Consider the following 20716-nt stretch of genomic DNA (forward strand, 5'->3'; position numbering starts at 1 on the left):
TGGAACCATGTCCCAGCCCGAGGCGGAGCGGGCAGGCGGCGGCTCCGCGGTGGAGCCGGGGCTCCCCGGTAGAGCACCGCACCGTAACCGCGGCCGGAGGCCCTCGGGACGAGACTCCCGCCGCGCTTCCTCCCGCTTCAACCGGCGGAGTTCGGTGGAACTGGAGCTGCTGGGCTACCCGGGGCCGAGCGTGGAGTCGCCGCCACCGCCGGGCGCCGCGGCTCACCGTGAGCCGGAGGAGACGGAGAGCGAGGAGGTGGAGACGCGCGCCGTGGCCACTTCTCCCGACGGCCGATTCCTCAAGTTCGACATCGAGATTGGCCGGGGCTCCTTCAAAACCGTCTACAAGGGACTGGACACGGAGACAACAGTGGAGGTGGCGTGGTGCGAGCTGCAGGTATGAGGGCAGGGTGCGCACCTGCGGCACGGCACGGGGTGGCACGACACGGCACAGCCTGGGATGGCACAGCCCGGGGTAGGGGGACTCAGGGAGGAGCTGCTCGGCAGGGACTCCCAGTGCCTCCGCAGCGCACTCAACACTCTCCGCTGCAGCAGTGGGGCCAGAAACGTGCGGGAGGTTTGGACTCCCCGTGCGCTGTCGCTGCCCTGGAACTCGGCTCCGTGCTCGGCTCCGTGCTCATCGGCCCTCCCATCGTCGCACGTTGTTTCCCGTTGCTGTGTCACTACCTGAGCTACAGAGCACTCATGGAGCGCCTGCAGCCTCTGCCCGCAGCGCCAGCCCTGCTCTGGGGCATTGGGGGAAAATCTGGGCTGTGCTGCACACCGCTACTTTTTGGGTACTCATTAGCTTACAGATCGCCCTTTAGAAGAGCAGACAGGGTAGGGGAGCCGTCCCAGTGCCGGAGCTGGCTTGGAGGTGCACTTCGATAGCTCTCAGAATGGTCTGGGGCACATGCTCCAGGGAGCGGGGGCCGGGTGCAAAAAGGTTCAGGGTACAGCATGTCCTTGCTGCTTGTCAGCTGCTTGTCCTTGGTTGAAGTGGTGCCTGTGTGGGCACCCACGTGTGGTTTCTATGATGCTTCCAGGTGCTGTCTGCTAACAGCATCTGGACCTATGGCTTCCCATGTCTCTCAGCTTTCCGATCTCCTCCCCTGCTGCTCCCCAACAGCGGGATGCGATGCCGGGCAACTGAGGACAGTGGTAGAGGTACTGCTCCTGTGATGCCTTCTTCCCTTCTGCACGTGCTGGGAGCAATCTTGCCTGTGGCAGTAAGGCTGCGTGAGCAGAGCCTGGTAGTGGGGCTCCAGGTTTCTCCTTGCAGCCCCCAGGGAGGGGCTTTGGTGAAGTCCAAAGTCTCCAACAGATTCCTGCCCTGGGGGTGGCTGCTGCGGCTGGAAGGTCCAAGTCCTTGTTTACAGAGAAAAACATGTCTTGCAAGTTTGTTGTCTTGTTCCTAAAGCCTTGTTGCAGCCGCATGGGATGGCTGCAGCCCAGTAACACAAGAAGAGATCCTTTAGATAATGGTGCATGACTTTTGGAGGGGTGACTACAGCCTGTGAGAGGAGGATGTGGTTCTGGGCCTCGGTACTGTGAGATGGGGTGACTGCTTCAGAGAGCCCAGAGCCAGTCAGCATTCCTCTTTTGCTATGCCCGCATCTCCCTCCTAAGACCTCTGAGCTCCTGGCTGTGCCCTGCAGCGCCAGAAGCCACCGCTCTGTGCTGGTGAAGGCAGCATCTCTGGTGGAAGTGACTTCCTTCAGAAGAGCCGCTCATGCCCAGCGCGTCCCACCTGGCTGCCTCATGTCCCTGCTGTGGGGCCATGCCCAGCCTGTGTGCCCCACTGAGCCACAACCGCAGCCATAGCAGATCCTGGAGCTAACAGCACAGCTTGGTACTGGAGTGCTCCGTGCTGGGCTGTGTTCCCTTGCATGCCCAGCGTCCCTAACCAGGGTGTCTGCGGGGATTGGACTGCAGTCCCCAGCACCTGTCCTTCAGCGGGGCTCTGCTGTGTTAACAGAGCTCTGCTTGCAGCTGGGTTGGCACCGTGTGCCAGTTACATTCAGGTGCCTGGGGATGAGAGCAACACCCTCTGGCTGGAACAAAGACAGCTCCAAAGCAGCCCCCTCTGTTCTTTATTCGGTGTATCTCGTCCCCAAGTGCACATCCGATGAGAGTCTGGCAGTGCATAACCTGTCAAAGCTTGTTTTTTTTCAGCAATCATGCAAAGAATCAGACACTGTGACACAAATACAGGATTTGGAACCGCAAATAAAAATGGTTGTGGTTCTGCCCTTTTAAAAATAGCTTTGTCCCATGTCTTTCACAGTTCTCCTTTTATTGCCTTTAAAATATAAATGAACACCTAACCTCAGCCCTGAATGCAGTTCCGGTCCCAGGAGCCTCATCCAGCCGTCGTGGTGCCTCCCAGACCCAAATCCCAGCTCTTGTCCCAGCCCTGCCTCACCACCAGGTTGCTCAGTGCCTTTTCTCTGCCTTCCTGTAGGACCCCCTGGGGACCTCTTTGTCCCCACTGCCCACAGCCCTGTGCAGTGCTGTCTGTCCCTGTGCATCCCACAGACCAGCTGTGACCTGTTTATGCTTTCCAGCTTTAGATTTGAGACTATTTCTGTTAGGTACTGAGGGCTGGGGGAAAGGAGGAAACAGGGAGGAAACCAGAGGCCCAGAGTGAGATTAGCTGTAAATATGTTGCCCATGCATAGTTTTTCAGTGGGGACCCTTCTGGAGGGGGGCAGGAGCCGCCTCACGGGGGGGTGCTGCCATGCCACCAGAAATCTGCCCTGGATCCTGTGCTGGTGGGAGGCTGAGAGCAGAGTGGGGATTGCTTGAATGGAATCTGGGGTTTGGGAATGGAGCGGGTGCTTGTGCTCGTGCAGGCACCCACTGGGAGAAGAAGGGGGTGCTCTCTGATCCCCGTGTAGCTGCAGGGGCTGCGTCTTCAGGGCTTTGAGTGCCCAGCGCCTGAACCATTCCCACTGAGCACCTCTGCAGATATCCCTGGGTGCCCCCCTTCCTGGATGTGACACTCAGCTCTGCACAATGCGGTCTTTCACTGATTGATGCTGCTGGGACCCTCTGGCTGAGGTGAGCAGCACAGGAGTGCCATGGGCACTGCTCCAGCTGTGGCGTTGCCTCACACTTCGGTGGACCTCTGCACCTCCCTCCTCACCTTCATCTGGCCTCAGCTCTGCAGTTGGCCCTGTTGGGCATGGTAGCAGCCATCTCCTGGCCCTGGGATGGGGCATGACTATTTCCCCAGCACTGCACTGCCACCCCCAGCATCCTCCTCTTCCTCATCAGGAGGTGTCTGCTAGGAAAGGACACCATGTCCTGGGCTAACAGCTCTGCTGGCAGCCCCAGCTGTACATTGTGTGCTGTCCTGCACTGCAATCCCAGTCTGAGTGGCTCCTGTGTGGCAGGGACCCTGCTGGGCACCGCTCCCCCTGCATGGCAGGGCAGGGTAGAGCCCTTGGGGTGCCTGGCTCCCTGTTTGGAATGGTTCTGGGGATGAATCCATCACGGGCTTGAGGGAAGAGTGGGGCTCCCTTGAGCCTTGCTTCAGGCTCCCTGGGGGACATGTCTGCATGCCGTCTTGGTCCCCCCTCATCAGACTCAGGGAGCCACAGTGACGGTCCTTGAGTCCCGGCCACAGCCTGCATGGCTGCCCCTTGCCCTGCCGCTCCGTGGGGTGCAGCCGAGCCCCTGAGCTCCTTGCAGCTCTCCAGTAGGTGGTGGTGGGCTGGGGGGGCAGGGTGTGCGCTGGGCAGCTCGGGGGCCTTGGGCGCTGTTTTCCTCTCTGGCTATGAAAGATCCCATTCATCCACTGCAGCAAGGCTCAAGTTCTCCTCTGGGCTGAGCTGGGTCCCTGAGCATGTATTAAAGAAGAGAGGGGATTATGGAGCAGCTCCAGCCCAGCCGTGGGGCCAGTTATGATGCAATGAAAATATTACAAAAGCTGCCTGGGCTGTTGGATGGTGGCTGCCAGCCAAGGAGCTGTGCATGGGGCGGGCAGCACCCGGCAATGGGGGCACCTCACAAACGCTGTTGGCACTGCTGCCACCGGGGCTCTTGGGACTCTGTGCCAGCTCCTGGGCTCTGTGCTCCTCCGTCCCTTTGGCTCTATGCTCAGTAAGGGTCGTTGCACCAGGGCGGTGCTGTGGGGTGCAGGGAGTCAGGCAGGATCTTGCTCCTCTTTCATACCCTGGGCTGCTCAGTGCCTGTGTCAGTGCTCTTTGGCTTCCACTTTAATTAACTTTAGCTGGAGGAACATGGAAAAACCTGGGCTGGAGCCTCCCACGCCTGCTTTCCCCAACAAAGGCCTCATTGAAGAGGGCCGGCTCCCTGCCATGAAGGTGCCCAATGCCTGAAGCTGTTGTGTGCAGGGGAGGCAGGAGCTGCCCAGGATAGGGGCAGAAGGGTCTGCACGAGGCTGACCGGTGGATCGAGCACGTGGCAGTGCGGGGCTAGCAGTGCCCATTCTGGCAATGGGCACCATATGGGAGCTGAGTGCATGGGCTGCAGGGCTGGGCAGCCGGCTCAAGGTGGGTTTCACATGGGCTGCTCAGCACAGGGGGATCTTCAGCCATCCCTCCCCAGCCTAATGGACGAGGCAAGCAGCTCCATCAAGCCCTGCATTAGGCTGAGCGCAGGGAGGGGGGTGGGAGGTGACAGCCCCGCAGCCCCGTGCCCCCTCTCACTACCCACTCCCCCACAGACACGGAAGCTGTCCAAGACGGAGCGGCAGCGCTTCAGTGAGGAGGTGGAGATGCTGAAGGGGCTGCAGCATCCCAACATTGTTCGCTTCTACGACTCCTGGAAGTCGTCTGTCAAAGGGCAGATCTGCATTGTGCTGGTCACTGAACTAATGACATCTGGCACCCTTAAGACGTGAGTGGGGGCTGCTGGATTGGAGCGTGCAGGGAAGGAGAGGTGGGGGAGGGCTCTGCTGTGGAGTGATAGCCAGCACATGGGCTGGGGGGCCCCAGGGAGTCACATGGCAGTGCTCACCCCTGGCTCCCACTGCACTCCTGGCACCGGCAGCTTGGCTCGGATTTGGCTGCATTTTCTGTGCTGCCTTTGCAGAACTTAGCTGGGGAGGGGGCACAGGGAGCCCCTGGCTGCTGCGTGCCCTTTACAGCTCAGTGGTGATGGTGGGATTGTGGAATGGGGCTGCATCAGTGCCTGTGAAGTGCTCTGGTGCCAGCCCTGTCCCTTCACAGCTACCTGAAGCGGTTCAAGGAGATGAAGCTGAAAGTACTGCAGCGCTGGAGCCGTCAGATCCTCAAAGGGCTGCACTTCCTGCACACTCGCTCACCCCCCATCATCCACCGTGACCTCAAGTGTGACAACATCTTCATCACCGGCCCCACCGGCTCCGTCAAAATAGGGGACCTGGGGCTGGCCACGCTCAAGCGTGCCTCCTTCGCCAAGAGTGTGATAGGTGGGATGGGGGCATGGGGGTCGTGGAGGCACCTGTGGGAACAGGCGCATTGCTAAGCCATGCTGTGTGCCCCCAGGAACCCCTGAATTCATGGCCCCGGAGATGTATGAGGAGAAGTACGATGAAGCGGTGGACGTGTACGCCTTCGGGATGTGCATGCTGGAGATGGCCACCTCGGAGTACCCCTACTCGGAGTGCCAGAACGCTGCCCAGATCTACCGCAAGGTCACCTCAGTGAGTGCCTCAGGGCTGGAGGAAGGGGCAATGTGGGGGGAGCTGCTGGACCTTGCTGCTCCTGAAGTACTCCACTTGGCAGGTTATGCAAGAAGCTAAAATTAGGCTGGGAGGTGAGAGGGTGCTCAGCTCTGCGAGCTTTGCCAGAGCCAGCAGAAGGTAGAGACGCCCACGTGCCTCACCCCGTGCACTCATAGGGTGGAACAAAGCTACTTGGCTGCTCTGTCCCCAGGGCATCGTGGCTGCCCTGGCCAGACCCAGCCAGCTCCTGCCTTCTGGGCTGGAGCCCAGTGCTGGATCCAGCTGCCAAGCAGAGTCTGGCCCCACAGGGCACTGTCTGAGGGTCACCACGGCACCCTGCAGCTGCAGCCCATAGGCTTCCTGATGGGTGCTGTCTGCCCCTGCCCAGGGCCTGAAGCCCAGCAGCTTCTACAAGGTGAAGGTGCCTGAGCTGAAGGAGATCATCGAGGGCTGCATTCGCATGGATAAGGATGAAAGGTGTGAGAGACTGGGAGAGGACATGGCACTGCAGAGCCCTGCCCTGAGTGTCTGCACCCATGAGTGCACCCACACACAGTCCCTCTGCCCCATCCCTTGCTGCCACCCAGAGCAATGGGCTGTGAGCCCACACTGAGCAGCGCTTTCCTCTAGATACACCATCCAGGACCTGCTGGAGCACTCCTTCTTCCAGGAGGACACAGGGGTGCATGTGGAGCTGGCAGAGGAGGATGACGGCATTAAGTCAGGGCTCAAGCTGTGGCTGCGGATGGATGACACAAAGAAGCTGCATGGCAAGTACAAGGACAACAATGCCATCGAGTTTCTCTTCGAGCTCTACAAGGATGTGGCAGAGGAGGTGGCTCAGGAAATGGTGGGTGCTGCGGGGTGGAGGGGATGGGAGACCGTGGGGGTCCCTGCGGACTGATACAGCTCCACTCCTGTGCAGGTCGTCCTGGGCTTTGTCTGCGAGGCTGACTACAAGCTGGTGGCGAAGGCGGTGCGGGACCGCGTGGTTGCCATCAAGCGCAAGAGGGAGAAACTGAAGCGTGCGCAGGACGTGGTGCCTCAGGCTGAGCTGGGGCAGGCGCCGGGTGTCCTGCAGCTGTTGGAGGACCTCAAGTCCCCACTGGCACCGGGCATCCCTGCACCTGCCCCAGCCACCAACGGCTCCAGGGACTCTGTTTTCAGCAGCACCTTCCCACCAGAGCCTGAGGAACCTGAGGCTGACCAGCACTTCGTGTACCGGCACACGAGCTACTCCTCGGCCACCTGTATGTAGGCACAGGGAAGCAGACACGGGGCTCTCCCACTCCTCCTGCCAGACCTGTGCATCACGCCCCAAGGCTGTGTCTACTAAAGGGGAACTGAGAGCTGGGGAGAGAGGGGGCTCCAGGTCTGGCCATGCTCACATGTGCACTTGTTTGCAGCCGACTGCGAAACAGATGGCTACCTGAGCTCCTCTGGCTTTCTCGACTCCCCAGATGTGTCTCATTGCAGTGCTTCACTGGGGACTCCCACTAGCCCCCCCACCCACCCGCCCCACACGTTGCTTCCCCACGGTGAGCCCATGAGGCTGGAAGGGTTGGGGTGGCAGTGGTGGTGGCACTGGTTCACAGCATCCCCTCCCCACAGAGCATTGCAGTGCAGCTACCCACCGAGCGCCTGCCCACAGCCAGCGGCTTCTCTTCTCCGGTGGACAGGTAAGCACTGGGATCCTGGGCTGGGATCCTGGGCTGGAACTGTCTAGGAAGGGGGCTGCAGATGGGGACAGCCGCATTCATGTACGGGGCGTCCTGCAGCTATGCCTCGGACGTGGCATCGGGCATGAGCGACGGCTGCGAGGGGCTCTCTGCTGGTGAGCAGAGCACCAAGCTGCCAGCCAAGCGGGCAGTGGGGAGGCTGCAGCGACGCAGAGCCCGGTCCCGGCTGCGCATCACCAATGTGAGTGCTGTGGTGTCAGGGTGAATGCATCCCTGCTGCCTCTGCTGAGCCCTCATGCTGCATGCAGATCTCCGACAAGAACGATCGGGTGGTGGAGTGCCAGCTGCAGACCTACAACAACAAGATGGTGACGTTCAAGTTCGACCTGGATGGGGACAACCCAGAGGAAATCGCAGCTGTCATGGTGAGTGCAGGACTTGGATAATGGTGGGGACAGGGCAGCCATGGCACTGAGCATCACCGCACTGCCCCACCAGGTCCACAATGAGTTCATCCTCAAGTCGGAGCAGGACGGCTTCATCCACCGCATTCAGGACATCATCCACCGCGTGGAGACTCTGCTGCGCAAGGACGGGCAGAGCGCATCTGAGCTGCCCGAGAGCCCCGAGGCTGAGCGTGTCGCCAGCCGTCCCGTGAGTGCCTGGTCCCAGCCCCCCACGCTGGGACCCCGAGTGTAGCTGGGGGTTGCCCGGTGCTGGGGCAGGCGCTGTGGGTGCTGAATCTTTCCAGCCCCAGCAAGAGGAGCCCTGCAGCTCCGGGTCATGGTGCTGTCTGCATGGCAGAACTGAGGCTCTTGTCCCTGCTTGCAGTGGAGATGGGCTGGGGACCAGTCATGCTTTGGTTCAGCTTGTTCCAGCGCTGAGCTCAGCTTCTCTTTCCCCAGCAGGCAGAGCTGCAACTGCAGGAGCTCTCGCACTCCATCTCCTCCTCCTCGCTCAGTGGTACGTCCTCACCTCTGTGTGAACTCTTCCTGCACCCCCGGCTGAGTCAGGAGGGTTCTGGGAGGCCTAGATGGGCTAAGTGTGCCCTTGTGCCACAGACTTGGGCTGCATCAGCCCCAGCACCTCGCTCCAGTCACCCGTCCTGCCAGCGCCGAGCAGCTCCCCATTGGAGAATGACCTCTCCAGCCCTGCAGAGCCACTGCCAGGCTCCCCCGCAGGTACCAGGCCTGGCAGGGCAGCATTTTCTATACCCAGGACTCCCAGTCATACCCTGTCAGCTGCAGCACCTTTGCCAGACTTGCAGTGGCACAGTGCTCTGGGCTGTTCCCTGTTTCTGATGCTTCTCTTTCCTGCAGGTTCAGCGCAGCCCTGGCCTCTCATCTCATCATCTCCATCCTGCATGACAGCATCACCGGTGCTCCTACAGACACCCCCAGGCTCCTCAGGAATGTCTGTTCCCCCTGCTCTGCTGGTCCCCTCATCCCCCATCCCCAGTGGACCCAGCAGTCCCATGAGCCCCCCCATGACCAGCACACCTTGGTCCCCAACCACCCCCCTCCTGTCCCTAGCCAATGTCTTTTCCCTGGCAGTGATGAGCGTGGCCCACACGCTGCTGCCTGCTGTCTCCTCCATTGCCAGCTCAGGTGGGCACCTCTACTCCCCGCTGCTGCCTCGGCCACAGAATCTCGTCCTTGGGCCCCCACGCTTTGTTTACCCTGACCCTGCCAGCATGGCAAAATCCTCCCTGTCTTGCAGCGGGCCTCTGGGGGCTGACGTCCCTGCTATGGGGGGGCCCGTGCCATTCTCTCCTCCGGCAGCAGTTCCTCTGTGCCCCACGGGAGGTCCCTTGACGATGCCAAGCACAGTCATGCCAGGGAGCCCAGAGGGCAGCACAGTGAGTGTGGGGCTCTGTGGAGCTGTTTGACGTGGGCCTTAATGCTTGTGGGCTGGGTTGGTGATGGGACACAGAGCCCTGCAGCATGGGGACAGCCCTGAGGAGGTGGGAGGGCTGAGTAGGCCAAAGGTCACAGCTGTGGGAGCAAAAGCAGAGGTAATGTGGTGGTATGGTGACAGCACGCGGGCGCCTGCAGGTGCCGCTTCTCTCCCTCAAGCCTGGTCACCCACTCATCGTCTCGGAATCGCCAGCATCCAGTGTAGCCAAGGCCCGGCTGTCGACCCATCAATGAAGGTGAGGCTGGGAAAGGACTGTGCCCACAGGGGCACTACAGCATCCCTGGTGTCCCACTCACCCCCATGGATTCCCCCCAGAAGCCAAGCCCCAGATCCTGGGCCGCTTCCAGGTGACACCGTCCAAGGAGCCAGCTGTCACATCCCCAGTGGGCAGCAGTGAGAGCAAGCAGCATGGCACAGAGTTGGCAGTGAGCAGCTCCCTGCTGCCCACCACCTCTGGCACAGCAAGCAGCACGAGCAGCAACTCTGACTCAGAGCTGGAGATGCCAGTGCAGATCCCTGAGGAGGAGGCAGTAGCTGAGGAGGGGAGAGTGGTGCCGGCAGAGAGTGACCGGGAGGGCCCTGGGGAGGAGAGTGCTCCGCAGACGGTGCTGAGCCAGGTATGGCTGAGCTACTCCCGCAGCTTGTCCTATGTGAGCAGTGATGACACTGAGAGCGAGGACGAGGAGATCTGGGAGGAGCTGCAGACCCTGCGTCAAAAGTGAGCAGCCCCATAGTGAGCTTATGTGCTTCCTGTGCACACCAGGGGTGGGGGGCTGTGCTCATGAAGGATCCTTGCCCAGGCAGAAGGACGATGCCCGTTTTGAGGGCACCATATGTACACCAGGCTCAGCTCCCATTCTCTTTCCCAAGGCACTTGGCTGAAGTACAGCTGCTGCAGAGCACCCAGAAGAAGGAGATTGAGGAACTGTACCTGCGGATGGGGAAGCAGCCCCCACTGGGCATCGTGTCCCCTGCTGCCATGCTCTCCAGCCGCCAGCGCCGCCTCTCCAAGGGCAGTTTCAACACCTCCCGCCGCAACAGCCTGCAGCGCCTGGAGTTGGCGCAGCCCCCAGGTACAGCCCCAGTGCTACCTGCAACTCCTAGATAGGATGGGGCTCCCAGGGCTGAGCCTGTGCGAGGCACAGCTCAGTGCACTCTCTCAAGACTGAACTGTCCCAGCAGGAATCATGCGCCGGAATTCACTGAGTGGCAGCAGCACCGGCTCCCAGGAGCAGCGGCTGAGCAAGGGAGTGACATTTGCAGATGATTTCAGCTGGATGGTAAGGGGCAGTGGGTTGATAACAGCCCTGCGGCACTCCCAGCATGCCCCAGCTCATCAGCACCTCTCTCCCACAGTAGCCAGCTGGACAGGAGTTACTTCATGAACTACCTCAACCATGTGCCTGCTGCCCCGTAGGGGGTGAGAGAGTCTCTGCACCTTGGAAAGCCTGGCCCTTTGCCTTTCTGCACCCTATCAAGACTTCACTGTTGGGCACCTGCTGCTTCTGCACCAGACAGAGGGGATGGCTGTCCCCACACTTGTCCCGTATGCTCTTTCCTGCGTGTGCCCCAGCCCGTCTCATCCCAGTGGCACACAGCCGTTTGCTTGAGCTTGGCCCCAGAAGCAGGAGGGATGAGTGCTGACACTGCTCATAGCATCACTCTGCTGCACTTTGCTCCTGGCTCCCAGAGCAGAACTGACCACCCCTTGCATCCCATTCACCCCTGCCACTGCGCTGTCTTCCAACCCTCCTTCAATCCACGCCCACACCCCAGGGCCACCTCACAGCTTCACCTCTGGCTCCCCAGCTGCTGTCCATGGCTCAAAGTGCCACTTTCCTCTTGTAAGCTGCTTTGCAGCCAGGACCAAAGCTGGCTCCAGAGCAAGATGATGCCACACTCAGTCCCCCCAAAAATGACAGCCCAGTGCATTTTGTTACAAACTGATGTCAAGAAAGCGTTCCCATAAATACAGATTAAATACCAAGCATGTCTGTCTGTGTCTATGCAGTTAAGGTTCATGCAAATTTGAGTCAAGATGATAAAATAAAAATGGAAAACCTCCCCTACATCTGCAAGTGTCCAGGAGCTGTGAGACCCCAAGAGGGATTTTGGTCACCAGGTGATGTAGCAGCAAGCACCGACCCAGGCTCTAGACATGTTTATTGCACAAAGGCAGCATTCTGAGAGCATAGCCAAGACCTCCTGTGCTCCAGGACAAAAAGCCCTGCCTGCAGGGTGCCCTGGCACTGTAACGAGTCGCAGGGCCACGTGGACCCCACGCGACTCCGGTCTCCTCGAGGCTGTCGCCAGGCCAGGCCGGGCTCAGCTCGCAGCACTCTTCTGCCGCTCCCAGGCCCGTGCCCGCGCCGCCTCCGCCTCCTGCTCCAGCTCGTCCAGAAACTGCTCCTGCGACACGGAGTAGAAGGTATACCCGTCTGCGGAAGGGGTTAAGGAACACAACAGCGCCCCGCAGCCCGTACAGCCCGCCCTCCCGCCTGCAGGATACAGATGCCCGCGGTGACCAGGCCGATGCCGAGCGCCAGCAACACGTTGCGGCTGCGGAGCTGGCGCTGCAAGGCGCGCTGGCGCTGGACGCGCTCCACCTGCGCCATGAGGCGGCGCTGCTCAGGGCTCAGCCCCGGCTCCCGCTCCGGGTCAATGCGCCGCGCAAACGCCGCCTCCCCGACCGGCTCCCTCGGCGCCGCCATCTTCCCTACCGCCACTTCCGGCACCGCAGTGACGCCACATCCGTCCGAGAACCTGGCCAATCGGAAAGGAGCGCGGGACATCAGCGGCCTGAGGCGGAGCGTCGAGTGATTGGCTGACGCCGGAACGCGGAGGGCCGTAGGGGGCGCGTTCTGATTGGCGGGGACATTCCCGCAGGCGGGAACCGCATGCACATGCCAAGGCGGCACGCGCTCTGCCTGTAGGGCTGCGTTTGCGCGGCGCGCCTCGGTGCTCCTTCCGGAGACTGCGGGTGGGTCTTCCACTTTCCGGTTTGTCTTCCCGGCCCGTAAGTGCAGGAGGCTCTGCCTGCTTTCGTGTGGCTTTTGGCATTGGTAGTTGTGAAGAGTTACTGCTATTACTACAGCCCTCAAAGTTTCAGATGCGAATTGCTAAATGCTGTCCCGGGTGCCGGTATCATCCAGGTTCTCCAGCCCAGATCCGCTCTTTGGTGAAGTTGCCCCTGAAATCATCGAGGACACACTGATCCACCTGGCCATGGAGAATGAGCGGCACCTCAGCGTGCTGCCTGACCCTGCGGGCTGCTTCAGGGAGGCACGTGCTGTGGGTGAGGTCCTGCACAGCCACCATTGGCTCCTGCATCACTGAACTGTTGTACAGCTGCGTCTGCTGGCTGAAGTTTGTTGCAATTAGGTGTCTTTGTTTTTTTGTTTGTTTGGTTGGTTGGTTGGTTGTTTTTTTTTGTTTTTTTTTCTTCCAGAATTTATATTCCTTCTGTCTGAAAAATGGCACCTGGACCAACCAGCAAGGTATCAAGCAGTAGAGCTACTTGAAAGGTAAGAACATGCTGAGCACTTCTCATCCCTAACGCGATTGACACCATGCACACCCTTTGCTGGTCATTCAAACTATATATTCTTTGTATCTGGAGCTTTGTCTTTTGAATGATAACTTAGATCTATAGCTATACATGTATTGTGTATGTAAAGAACTGCTTCTCTTCTTTTTTCCTTAGTAGAAATGTTTTTTGCAGGTTTATGATCAAGCAAGTAGAACAAATCTGTACGTCCCCCAGACAGAACGTTACAGGTGGTGAAGAAGGCAGAAGCCAGAACTCTCTGCAAGAACTGATCTATGACACATTTGTCCTACGGCTGGTGTCGTGCATTCAGCTTGCGAGCAAACTTTCCTTACACTATAATGTAATCTATATGAGCCTTTTCCAGCTGCATTTTCAGTATTGTAGAAAAGTATATAACCTCTTTAAGCAATACATTTTCTCTCTGAAAATCAGTAGTGATAACACAGAGGCCCTGTGTCTCTTACATTTCGGGCAGATTAATTGTAACTCTTCTTGTAAAAATGTGTCAGGAAATGTTCCCAGTACAGTCAGGAAGAAAGTACAGGCAGCTGGAAATCCCAGCCTGTGGCTGTCAGAACAGAGAGCTACAGAGAGCTTGACTGGGGACCGTATGTGGGTATAGAGAACCTAAGGGAATATTCTGAGCTGTATTTCTCATGCCAGCTTAAAAGGCATGTTGGGCAGCTGTGGGAGCATGAAGTATCAACACCACAATGGTTTGTGCTTAAACGCAATGGGAGGAGTAAAGCAATGAGGACACAATAGTGTGTTTTTTTTTTTTCCCTCTTAGGCAGTTAACAGTGACACAGCTTTAAAATTTCTGCAATCCTTAAAATACTCATACACTAAACAAGAGTTGCTTGAGTCAGAGCTTGCTGTTTTAGAAACTCTGCAGTTCCAGATCAATGTGTCGACTCCACTGGCTTACATTGAACTGCTTCTGGAGGTTTTAGGTAAGAGCATTATTAAGAGAGAATGGTAAGGAATTTTAAGAGTAACAGAGCTATTACTGCATTATAGCTATCTGAAACAAAATGTCCCATGTTACATATATTTTCTTACTATGAAGGCATGTGAAACTTCTCAGACTTGACCTTTCAGATGAGAACTTGTCCATAGTAGAATCTGCAGGGTGTTGTCTGATAGCCAGTCCTGTCCCACTCAATAAAAGGTTGCTTTAAATTCACTAAACTTAGTATAAGACCACATTTTCTAAAATGACTTACCATTTACTTTGCCCAGGTCTGACAACCTGAATTTCGGGAGTGTAATGGCACTGAGACTGAGAGCCTTGTGGCATTCAGAAACAAGGGGCAGTTGTCACAGAAAATCTGTATTCTTCACCTGCAGTAACTAATGCTTCTTTCTAACTCAGTTTATTGATCCTGAATGTTTGGGTAATTGTGTATGATCTCTATATCAGGACATAATGGCTGCTTACTTCCTGCAAAACCGCTGCATCAGATGTGCACACAACTGCTAGACTTCTTCTATCTTAGAAGAGATACCATCTATGACACTTTACTGAGTATTGCCATTGAGAATTTGACACCAAGTGAACTGCAGATGTAAGTGGCTTACTTTAATTAAAACCTTACAAATGCATATTAGTATAATTCTCATTATGCTGTTTTTTTTGTTGTTGTTGTTGTTTTTTGACATCTGTTTTTAAATATCTTATTTTGGGAGGCTTTCAGTATTGTTGATGAAGTATAATTACCAGTTCAAAACAATGTGCTTCAACACATTTGCTTTAAGGGCAAGCTAGGAAAGTGTTTAACTTCATGTTAAAAATCCAGCTTTGGTACTGCTGATTAACGTTAATAGTATCAAGCTTTATTTGGACTGACTGTACAAGCTAAAATGTCTGTAGGCTGTACAAAGATTACAGGTGTTCTTGAACTAGCATCGTTTTACACCATTAGATGCTTTTGCTTGTGCAGAGCAAAGTTCTTGATAGTAAAGGAAGATTTAATGCTCTTGGCAGTTGGAATCATCAGCACAAGTGCTTTCATGCTAAACCCTGAACACTGGAAGAAGGTACAGTCATTTCCAAACAAATTAGCTCTATGTGTGGGGAAAAAAGTGAAGGTTATTTATATGTTTAAGTACAGACAGAGGTTGGTAGACTATTGGGAGTGAAAGTGACATCTTTCAGTTTATTAGCAGGATGTGTCATGGTTTTATAAGATACATCTGAGAGCACAAAGTCAGTGTTACCATCAGCTTATCCTCCTGCCTCAGCTTTTGCACAGCTCGAACTCAGTCAGTTTCACTGACAACTGGACAATTTTCTGCCCAAGCTGCTACTGAATAATAAGCAGTGCATTGCAGAAAGCAGCTTTTTCATTTTATTTCTTTAGTAGAGGCAATTCATTTAGAAAAACAAACAAACAAACAAGAACAAAAAACCCACCCCTTGCTCTGACATACAGAAAGGTTTTGACTTTAGTCAAAAACACACGAGTTGGGGTTTGTGGAGCATTATTCTTCTTCTTAGATACGGGGTAGGGCCAAGAAGTAGCTCTGTAAATTAATGTATTTTAGGCACTGTAAATAAGTTTTGTTTTGTTTTTTGTTTCCTAAGGTTGTGGACCATTTAAACTGTATTACTGGCATTACTTCACAAAGTATCTCAGAATTTTCATATGCAGTGCTGAAACACATTATTGGCAGTATCACTCCGAAACAGCACCATAGGAGGTAGAAGAAAAATTCCAAAGAATAGAATTATGCCTTTTATATACAGCTATCCTCTGGATCGATTAGTTAGTTTGTTAGTAGCAAATAGTTACTGTTTTGGTGGTATTTCACCTCCTGTGATACTACACAGGGCACCCAAATTGATTTTCTTTTGATTCTGAATACCACGTCTGTTCTGTAATATTTCATATGCTATGTTTAAGTTAGAAAAGCTTGTTCTTACAGGCTGTGCACCAGCGCTGTGAAGAGAGGTGCACAGGAACAAAGCAATGTTTAGAATACCTTTTTCAGCTCCAAAAGCTTTATTTTAAGAGCTACATTTAACTTACCGAATATGTTTTGTTTGAAAATTGTAAGGAGTCTTGATTTGAAAAAGCATTAATGTGAATGGTATTCAGCTTGGTAATCGGTACTGCTACAACCTCACAAGCCCAGTCATTACAAACTGGGCTGTTGTTTCAGACAGCTTGCTGCAGCCAGGCTGCTTGTCACAGTGTTCCCTTTGCCAGTGGTCAGAGGCTTGTTTGCTGTTGCCTTCAGCAAGCCAGCTAGCTGAGCAGTGTTGTGGGAAGAAAAACTCTCACCTGTTTTGAAAGCTGCATGCAGTTGTCATGGCAGCAGGTGCCTGTTCAGCATAGCTGCAGAAATGCTAAGGGATGCTGAGGCTGTGACTCGTGTGTTAGATAAAAGCAATCTCAGGGTAGAACGGTGTTTTTTATTATTGGTGTTACTCAGTGCACCTCTGTGAAATAACAGGCTACAGCAAGTATGACAAAGAGGTGATATCATCGTAGCTAACAGTATTTCACAGTTTCAAACCCTTGTAAAGTTCAGTGGCAAAAAGAAATGTAGGTATGACTTAGAAAATATTTTATTTTAAGCTGTAGTTCTTCAGTGACCAAACAGATCTTCCATACGTTTTTCCACATTATTCCCTGTTAGAAACGTTTCACTTTTCTACCCCTGTTTTGTTAAGCTGTAACAGTAGTATCAAACTCGCTGGCATTTTGAAGTTTGACAGTAACTTATATACATATCTGTAAACATCCAAAATGCCAGATTAATGTCTATTCAATAGCTGATTTTTTTCAAATTCAGTTCAGCTCAATTATATAGTTTTACATATTGCTTTTCTACATACTACTCGTAATAACTTTTTTTATTTTTTAAATAAAGTGTCTTGTGGATTTTTGGTATTGTAAACATCTTGTACTGGTTAGTATTCAGAGACTTCTTAATTTGAGTTTCTCCAATAAAATGCAGATGCTCTACAGCTGCCAGGACAAGTTCTTGACATGGTTACTTGTTATAGAATTGGGATGAGACCCAGGCAAGACCCCACTTCAGGTTAGTTAACATGAATTTTAGTGCTTTTGTCCATTGCTCCTCAGAGTTAAATTGTGTTTTAATAGAGTAAGAACCACCACTGCCACCTGTATCTTCAATCTTTCCTTTCTCCACGTCCATCCTGTATCACACACAAAGATTATTAAGAAGTTACTAAGCAAGCATTTAATTTCAATGTAATGTTAAGTTCTGAACTTTAAATCTGATACTCATATTCTTAGTATGTTATAATACTTTGTTTTTAAAAGAAATGTAGCAAGCCTCAGACTTCCTCACTTGAGGAACTAGCTTTAAATCTCAGACACAGCAAAGGTGATAATCCTGCACACTACAGAGAACATCAAATGATCTCCAGAAGACAGGACTGCAAAACAAGCAGTGCTGTGGACAGGTCCAGAGGTCAGCTAACAGTGCTGAGTGAGACACCGTACAATGTGGTAACTTGATGCTATTTAGCAACACTTACCTATAAGGCAAACAAAACCGAGTTTCACCTTTTTCCACTTCCTCTTTAAATTGCTGCACACAGTCCAAGAAAGCCACCATTGCATGATCAAATTTATTGTCCCAGAAGAACCTTAGGCCTCCAGAACAATACAAGGGTAGCTCCTGGGGGAAAAAAAATAAAAAAAAATTCAGGCACCTTAAACACTTCACATTAGATGTTGTCATTACAAATCTTTAGTCTGTGTGAGGCTTAAGTTTAGGATGCTTAACAGTTTGTAGCATGTAACAGGTGCAATTTGTCTCGTGCTAAGTGTGCTACATTAATGTTAGTGGTTATCGAGAGAAGATTTAAGTTCCTTATCACCAACCATCTTCCAAATCACATTAACTTCCTCTGACCAGCTGCTCTGTGGAATGCAAGAGTCCTGCCTTTTTTTAATGCCCCTGGATGGCAGTCAGTGGCTCGATATGACATGGAGTGAGATACTATGTGTTGAAACCAGGATAGCCAGCTCTCCTATGCTGTAAATTCATACAGGTGTACTCTCAAGAGCACTTAGTCTTCTGCGTCCTTCAGTATGAGCAGGGATCTGAGATGTTCAAGGTCTATTTTCTGCAACTTGTGCAGAATTACTTACCTTCGATTTGTCTGTGAGGGACTCTAAATATGAGTGGTTGCCATACGGTACAAGGCGGTACCTGAAAGGACATACAGTTCATGGGCAGGTGAGTCTAAAAGTCTTCATCCAGGTCGTAAGTGAAACGTGTATTACATTGCGTATACCTTTGAAACTTCAGGCCCATTTTGTTAGCAAGGGCATGCAGTAACAGCACAGTCTGCCCCCAGGCTGCATTGATCTCATTCCATTCTACAGGAACACTGGGGAGACGGCCAAGTCTGAAGTTATTTATTGTGCCAAACTGACCACTGTGCCTGTGATAAGAGGAATTATAAATAAATGCACTGGGGCAGGAACAGCTTTTAGCATGCTAACCAAACAAGGGCCACCAACAAAGAGCTACAGAACACACAACAGTCACGCAGTAAAGGTTTGATGACGCCGATTTAAAGGTATATATAAATACCAACAATGTTTTGCTTTCTATGAAGGAGTTCTTTTGGGAAAACAAAAACAAGCTGCATGCTCTCTGAAGCCTGACAGAAATTTGGCTAGCACAACAGCTGCCAGCTAGTTAGCATGGTCAGCAGAGCCATTTTCCAGGCTCCTCAAACATATCTGCAAACTGCAGCAAATCTTTGAGAGGCCACTAGTGGGAGGTGGGTCCATTTTCTGCAGCACAACTTGACTAGCACCTCTTCTGTCAAATGTAGTGTTTATTTAAATGGTTCTATATTGCAGAATCTTAGCAAACTGAAGCAATATTCCAGTGTCTACGTTACCAGATGTGGAAAGTTGCATTGAACACATTAGTTTTCTTTAATTTATCCAGTTGCATCTGAGCATAACGCATTTGGTTCTCCACGCTTTTCAGCTCATCATCTAGCTCCAGTTGTTGTCTCTTAAATTCACAGTATTCTTTCTGATACCTTCAAATAAAATCAAGACAAGAAATGCTAGGTACAAGGCTCTTACAGGAAAGGATGTAAGTGCTCACATGATATGCTAGAATTATTTTGGTGTGTCTGGCTTCAGTTTTGCAAAGAACAAGCTATGTGCATTTGGGCATTATTTATAGGTTTCCATACTTTATAATTTCATTTATCTGCCAGCAACTGCAGTTGCAGTTCACTCACTGAGCTTCTTCCTGCTCCAGTCGCTCTGCCTCTGCCCTGACTCTCTCAAAGTCTTCAGCCACAACCTTGCGGTTCTTCTCAACATCTTCTAGCTCCTGAATCAGTTGCTCTTCTTCCAGAGCAAGTTCTTTCAGTTCTGTCTGCAGTTTCTCCTTATCATCCTCGTTCATTTTTTCCAGTATCTCCAGACATCTCCTGGTAGGACAGTTACATGGTTATCAGAATGGAGATCCTGAAAAGGCCCTCTGCCAATACTCCGTAGTTCTATGGCAGGCCCTGCACATGAGTAGAAGTATAAACATGAACTCCAGTCTTAAAAGTACATCGGCTCTATCAGTGGAACAAGGTGGTGATAGAGGACCTGCTGCTGCCTGTGAATAACTGCAAAGTATGTGGATCTCACAGTGAGTGCTGCCACACCGGCACCTTGGGCAGGTGGTATCTGTCACTCCAGTGAGGTCACAGACTTCAGTTTGAGATCCTCAGCAGTAAGCGCTTCATCTCACTCAAACCAAGAGCTAAAGTCCAGAGCTTCCATTACCGACTACGGAAAGCGAGATAAGTCTATTTTTCCCTACCTTCCCACCTAAACCAACTGATTTCCTGACCAATTCCAGATTACTCACTTGTAGTTCTGGCATTCATTCTCTGTGATATTAAGCTGTGTGTCTAGCTGGTCTAGCAGAGTATCTGTGCACTCCTCACACAGGGGGTGATCCACATCTGTCTGCCCAGACATGATATCAAAGAGATCACCGGTAACCTGGAGGAGAAATTCACCATTAGTTCTAGCTGCAGCTTCCCAGCAGATGGGCCTGTGGCTCTTCATCTGACAAAGTATTTTAAGAGATTAAGTCTTGATTAAAAATAAGCCAGTTATGCTTAACTATTCATTCTCAAAAATATTTGAATGCCAATGCCATGACAAACTCTGCACTTCAGCCCTGCACAGTGTCTAGAAAAACTAAAGCTATAGTCATATAGTCATATGTATAGTCATGGAGTCATAGAATATTTAAGGTGAAAAGGACCTCTGAGGTCATCAAGTCTAAAGTACCTGAGTTTACCAGCTCGTGTACAACTTGCCTTCAGTCTTCTGCTGAGGTTTTCCATCGTGCCTCCATCTGATGCCTCTCCAATCAGCGTGAAGCTGTTGGCGCTTTCTGTTGACATCATTCTTGGAAAGAATTTTACCGAGAATTGAATGCAGAGGGCTTAGGGGAACCAGGCTGTGCACGAGACTTAGATCTAGGGCAGTTCTCAGGAAGGAAGAACACAGACAACACACCAGAAAGACGGCTGAGGGGACAGCAGTTAAGGGAGCTCTACCAAGCCTGTTTTGTGTTAACCCACAACTAATTAAGTGTCCTCAGTATACTTATGGGGCTTTAAAGGGCTGCTCCTGAGTGCATTTCAGAGCTCACGGAAAACACTTCCAGGGGCAGGCTCCGAAAGGCTCCGCACGATCCGAGGCACACAGCACCTCTCCCGCAGTGCTGCCCGCCCCCGGCCCAAGGCAGGCACAGCGCGGCGCGTCCGCGGGCTCTGCCCTGGCCGCGTACCTGGCTGGTGGGATGAACCTCCTGGAGACGCCGTCCTGCCGACCCTCCGTGAAGGCCTCCTGCAGGGAACGGCACCGCCGT

At 53.0% G+C, this 20716-nt stretch overlaps 4 protein-coding genes across 4 annotated transcripts; 2 read left to right on the plus strand and 2 right to left on the minus strand.

Annotated features, from left to right (window-relative positions):
• Position 1: 1 nt before the first annotated feature.
• On the plus strand, positions 2-11331 carry WNK4 (WNK lysine deficient protein kinase 4; the record flags this gene model as incomplete). Its single annotated transcript, XM_031557036.1, is given in 22 exon segments — positions 2-397; positions 4694-4866; positions 5199-5419; positions 5496-5653; positions 6063-6151; positions 6305-6524; positions 6600-6924; positions 7081-7175; positions 7177-7212; positions 7286-7353; positions 7453-7594; positions 7662-7778; positions 7852-8007; positions 8259-8316; positions 8415-8534; positions 8673-9211; positions 9408-9491; positions 9493-9505; positions 9586-9988; positions 10141-10343; positions 10453-10550; positions 10627-11331. Coding segments are annotated over 22 exon segments (3717 nt in total), but the record flags the coding sequence as incomplete, so codon positions are not given.
• An 84-nt stretch (positions 11332-11415) lies between these two features.
• On the minus strand, positions 11416-12077 carry LOC104914614 (cytochrome c oxidase assembly factor 3 homolog, mitochondrial). The gene is made up of 2 exons (XM_010724656.2): positions 11780-12077; positions 11416-11708 (listed from the first exon to the last, which is right to left on the minus strand). The coding sequence occupies exons 1-2, from the start codon at positions 12060-12062 to the stop codon at positions 11596-11598; spliced, it is 396 nt and encodes a 131-aa protein (XP_010722958.1). The 5' UTR covers positions 12063-12077; the 3' UTR covers positions 11416-11595.
• Positions 12078-12240: 163 nt separating this feature from the next.
• On the plus strand, positions 12241-15527 carry CNTD1 (cyclin N-terminal domain containing 1). Its single transcript, XM_003213124.4, has 7 exons — positions 12241-12565; positions 12719-12794; positions 12992-13160; positions 13611-13773; positions 14244-14388; positions 14764-14860; positions 15408-15527. Exons 1-7 carry the CDS (start codon positions 12394-12396, stop codon positions 15525-15527), a joined length of 942 nt encoding a protein of 313 aa, XP_003213172.1. The 5' UTR covers positions 12241-12393.
• Positions 15528-16136: 609 nt separating this feature from the next.
• On the minus strand, positions 16137-20710 carry LOC100547760 (beclin-1). The gene is made up of 9 exons (XM_010724657.3): positions 20636-20710; positions 20160-20250; positions 19700-19836; positions 19074-19268; positions 18720-18866; positions 18102-18251; positions 17956-18016; positions 17337-17479; positions 16137-16991 (listed from the first exon to the last, which is right to left on the minus strand). The coding sequence occupies exons 2-9, from the start codon at positions 20247-20249 to the stop codon at positions 16823-16825; spliced, it is 1092 nt and encodes a 363-aa protein (XP_010722959.1). The 5' UTR covers position 20250; positions 20636-20710; the 3' UTR covers positions 16137-16822.
• Positions 20711-20716: the final 6 nt, after the last annotated feature.

This window comes from Meleagris gallopavo, chromosome 29, assembly GCF_000146605.3.
Source record: "Meleagris gallopavo isolate NT-WF06-2002-E0010 breed Aviagen turkey brand Nicholas breeding stock chromosome 29, Turkey_5.1, whole genome shotgun sequence".
NCBI lineage: Eukaryota > Metazoa > Chordata > Aves > Galliformes > Phasianidae > Meleagris > Meleagris gallopavo.